Genomic DNA, 5,000 nt, shown 5'->3' on the forward strand with positions numbered 1-5,000 from the left:
TCACACTCACACTCACACTCACACTCACACTCACACTCACACACAGTCTACCAGTGGTAACCATGGTAACCCCCCCCCCCCCCCCCCCCCCAACAGGAACTTCACCCTTCAGGTTATGCCCCTCCCCCTGAGTGACGTTGCCCAGGGTTACCGCAGCCACCCTGACAAGATGGAGGAGGCTCTGCAGAAGGTGTGTGTGTGTTATGTGTGTGTTACGTTAGTGTGTGTTACGTGCTAGGGTCCTAACATGTTGTCATGGTGATTTAGATCCAGGTGTGTCTGCAGAGGAACAGCAGGAGACAGACAGCAGCAGAACACACACTCTACCTGCAGCAGGGCCTGCACGCTGCCCGCTCTGAACAGGTACACACACACACACACACACACACACACACACAGACACACCACACACACTCGCACACAGACACTAACCACCAGGACCGGCTTGGGGAAATCACACACCCAAATCAGAGAACGACTCTCTTTCTCTCATTCTCTCCATCTCTCCTTCTTGACCATCTCTCTCTCTCTTTCTCTCTGTCTCTCTGTCTCTCTGTCTCTCTGTCTCTCTCTGTCTCTCTCTGTCTCTGTCTCCCTCCCCCTCTCTGTCTCTCTCTCTCTCCTCTACCAGCTGATCCGGGGTCTGTGTCAGCGGTTGCAGGACAGCGTGCGACCTCTGACCTCCTGCAGCCTACAGGAAGTCCAGACGGACATCTTGGCTGCACAGGAAGTGCTGGACAGCGCCCAGACCTCCATCAGAGTACGCTCTCTACACACACACACACACACACACACACACACACACACACACACACACACACACACACACACACACACACACACACACACACACACCACACACCACACACATCACATCTCAGACTTATCATAGATGCTGGTGGTGTATCAGTTCTTGTCTTGTTAGATTTGAGTGCTGCTTTTGATACAGTAGATGACAGTATTCTAATACATCGTTTAGAAAACTGTGTTGGTCTCTCAGGACTTGTATTAGATTGGTTTAAATCTTATCTAGATGGTAGGCATTTCTCTGTTGTTCTGGGAGACTCTGTTTCTGATAATGTTGACATCACATGTGGGGTCCCTCAGGGGTCTATTCTTGGTCCCTTGCTCTTCTCCTTGTATATATGTTACGGTACATGTGGGAATACGGTACATGTGGGAAAACTAGGGTTAGGGTTAGGTGCTAGGGTGCTAGGGTTTAGGTTAGGGTTAGGGTTAGGGGTAGGGGTAGGGTTAGGGTTAGGATTAGGGTTAGGGTTCGACATGCCAGCATGTACGACGTAGAGTCGACGTGGCACCTAACCCTAACTCTAGTTTTCCCACATGTACCGTATTCCCACATGTACCGTAACATATATATATATAGAATATATAAATATACCACAATAGTTCACTCATCTTCCACCTGAGAGGTTATATCTCTGGGCAGTGCCCCCTAGTGGTGAACTACTGTAGTGTCTCTCTCTCTCTCTCTCTCTCTCTCTCTCTCTCTCTCTTTGTCTCTCTCTCTATTTCTCTCTCTCTCTCTCTCTCTCTCTCTCTCTCTCTGTCTCTCTCTCCCTCTAGTGGTGAACTACCGTAGTGTCTGTATTTGAATACAACACAACACACACACACACGCACACACACACACACGCACACACACACACACACACACACACACACACACACACTTACAGGACGTGTTGTGTTGCTCCCCAGCTGCTGCCCTGCCTGGCTGAGCTGAGCAGAGCGCCATCTGGTGGAGACATGATGCAGCACCTCCTCTACGACACCGCCAGGGCCCTGACCAATGAGCTGACAGAGGAGATACAGGTGTGTGTGTGTGTATGTTCAGGTTAGTCCAGGTTAGTCGTAGTTAGTCGTAGTTGGTCCAGGTTAGTCCTAGTTAGTCCAGGATAGTCCAGGTTAGTCCTAGTTAGTCCAGGTTAGTCCTAATTAGTCCAGGTTAGTCCAGGTTAGTCCTAGTTAGTCCAGGTTAGTCCAGGTTAGTCCGAGTTAATCCATGTTAGTCCTATTTAGTCCATGTTAGTCCTAGTTAGTTCTATTTACTTCAGGTTAGTCCTAGTTAGTCCTAGTTAGTTCTAGTTAGTTCTAGTTAGTCCAGGTTAGGTCTCGTTAATTCTAGTTAGTCCAGGTTAGGTCTCGTTAGTCCTAGTTTCTCCTGGCTTATCCTCTATGTTCCTCCAGGAGCATGCTCAGGCCCTGCTGACCTCTGCCGAGGCTGTGTGCCCCGGGGTCGTCCAGAGGTCGAGGGTCAGCGTGAGACTGGCGGAATGTGTGACCAGGAAAACGAGACACACTGACCTCTTCATCCAGGAAGCCCTGCTGCAGCACACTGGCCAGCTGCTCAGAGACAGACTCAGGTACACACACACCATAGTGACAACAGGAATAAGCAGGAAGAGAAAAACACAAATGTAATTATTTTCTTCGTTAAATTATGATCCATCGTGTTATCGTTTAATGTCATTTCAATGTATTATAGACCTTTTCTTTAAAATAAGCATAACAAAACAATCGCTATTATGCCTGTGTGTCTAGCAGCTAGTAGCTGTGTGTCTAATGTTAGCTATCTAACGTCATATGTTTTAAGGCTGATTTGTACATGACAGTCCTGCATTTTGACACATATTTCCATGTTGCATTACCCCCCTTTGATGGAAATTTAACTAAAGTTGAGTCGCAAAGTTGTTGCACTGTTGTCCTATATGTGACAGAGTTTGATGAAAAGGTCAGTAAGTCTGGCAACGTCATTTTTCAGTTTTTTCCAGATTATGAAAGGGTAAATTGTAATCTGAAACAAGTTAAAGAAGTCATGGATATTTGAATGTTGATACCCCCAAATCACCGTGCTGAGAAATCCCGCCTCAAAGTATTAACAGCTTTTTTTCACAGAGGTAATGGGTGGGAACAATAGCTGGTTAACTCCACCCCAACCACTACCTCAAGACAACCACTCCCCCATTACACTACCTGTCATTATCTACAGTACCTGTCATCTGCCAATGGGGTTGTCAGCTAACCCTCAGGAAACAAAGGCCTGACATTTGGGCTGACATGTTTAAATTGATTACGATTATGATTATGATTATTATTATTAATAATCATAATAATAATTCAAGATTCATGATTTTTTATTGCCATGTGTGCCAAAAGTGTATTTACATCCCATTAAGTACAAGAGAGTAAAATTCATGGCAATGGAAAAAAAATAGGCAAGATACAATTGAGCAATACAAAAATAGAATGGTAAAAAATAATAATGTTGTGTCACTGTATGCATTTATCATTATAGTCCATAAAGCATCTAGTGGGACTTCTGTGTAGTTCCTTCCCATCCCATCTGGCCATCAAAGCTGTAATAAAAAAAGAAGACAGTACATTTAAAATGATTGCCCACTGTTACCAACACACCATTTTTACGAAATACTACTATGTTGATAAAATAGAATTGCTTATACAATGACAATGACAAATACCTGAAGTCCTGGTGACTCATCAAGGTCTCATCTCTCAGAACCTCTCATCTCGTCATTCTGTAACACAAATCAGGTCAGAGGTGTGGACACTTCTATAGTGTAGACTTGCATGCTTTCCATGAACGGTAGTGTACTGTACTTGTTGAAGTCATCTTGTACTGTAAGATAGCTAGTGAAATTATTTCAATCCACAGTATTATTCTACAGCAAATCTACAAATCAATGAATTATTCATTATTTTTGATTCCACACAACATTACCGATCATTACAAAAGCATTTACCTTTTCTATAATCTATTATATCTCTAACAAAGCTAGCTAGCAAGCTAACACTTGTTTGGCTAGCGTACTACACACAAACACACACACACACACACACACACACACACACACACACACACACACACTAATGGTGCATGAAACATACTGTGTACAGTATGTTGCATGTTTAGTAGGTCTACAACAAATGTATTTATTTATTATGTTTTATCTTTGACAACCTATTTCTTCCTCCCACCATCTATTAGTTGTCATCATGGTTGTGGTGAGCACACCGTTTCAGTGGTTTGATAGCTGATGCTAACAAAGGCGCTATCTACCTTACTCACAAAACAACAAATAACTGTTTGGCATTCCTAAGAAAACAACACAAAATCCTAGTAAACAACACATGTAACTCACTAAAACTTACCCAAGAACACAGCAGAAGGTCTGTCTGCAGACGACTGTGCCATGAATAGTGAACTGATGATGTGGAGATCAAATTCATCGTCAGATTGAGTTCCCGTTATGTATATAGTCCAGGTGAAGAATGAAGGAGTTGTATACAGTTCGCTATACAAATAAAAAGTAAAAATGATTATTATTATTATTATTATTATTATTATTATTATTATTATTATTATTATTATTATATTACAGTACACAGATCTCATCTGAATAATGTCACATGACACCTTACTAGGGGTGCCATTGTGACATCATTATGTCCACCTACTATTATGATGTCATGTGTTCCACCATAGAGAAAAGTGTGTCATATCTCCATGGCGATGACAAGGTATGAAAGTCAAGGTTCCGGATATTTCAGACAAAGCACCATTTGCTTGTTAGAGGACACACACGACTCTCTAATTATAGTGGATTAATAATTCCTTGTTTTAACAGAATAACTATTAGAAGTCACTATGGGTCAGACCCCAAGTGGAACGGAGGTTCCAGGAGTAGACGGCCTTCAGAAGGAGGCCAAAAAAGAAAAGAAAGGAAGAAAGAAAAAGAGTGGACAGCCCGCCGTGGTGTTTTTTCAACTGCTGACGCTCCTAACGTGCTGTGGAGGCAGAGGCCTGAAGAAAAGCCGCTCAGAGTCTGACCACTCTGATAACTCTGAGAACTCTGACCACTCTGATAACTCTCATAACTCTGACACTGACATTGACCAACTCTCCAGAGGCGATAACGAAAGGAGGGAAACCAAATATAACGACAGAAAATCTACAA

The 5,000-nt window shown here is 43.1% G+C and overlaps 1 protein-coding gene across 1 annotated transcript in view; it reads left to right on the forward strand.

Moving 5' to 3' along the window:
- The window catches only part of carmil2 (capping protein regulator and myosin 1 linker 2), a gene marked incomplete at both ends in the record, with an annotated part of 39,407 nt that overhangs the window by 13,716 nt on the left and 20,691 nt on the right, over positions 1-5,000 (forward strand). The window contains 6 exons of the mRNA XM_080539524.1: positions 97-190; positions 274-363; positions 632-760; positions 1,723-1,836; positions 2,212-2,387; positions 4,951-5,000. The exon at positions 4,951-5,000 is cut by the window's right edge and continues 160 nt beyond it. Of these exons, the coding sequence (XP_080395650.1) occupies positions 97-190; positions 274-363; positions 632-760; positions 1,723-1,836; positions 2,212-2,387; positions 4,951-5,000 (653 nt within the window). The remainder of the gene's footprint in view (positions 1-96; positions 191-273; positions 364-631; positions 761-1,722; positions 1,837-2,211; positions 2,388-4,950) is intronic.

Source organism: Nansenia antarctica (assembly GCF_963989245.1).
Source record: "Nansenia antarctica genome assembly, chromosome: 9".
NCBI classification, from domain to species: Eukaryota; Metazoa; Chordata; class Actinopteri; order Argentiniformes; family Microstomatidae; genus Nansenia; species Nansenia antarctica.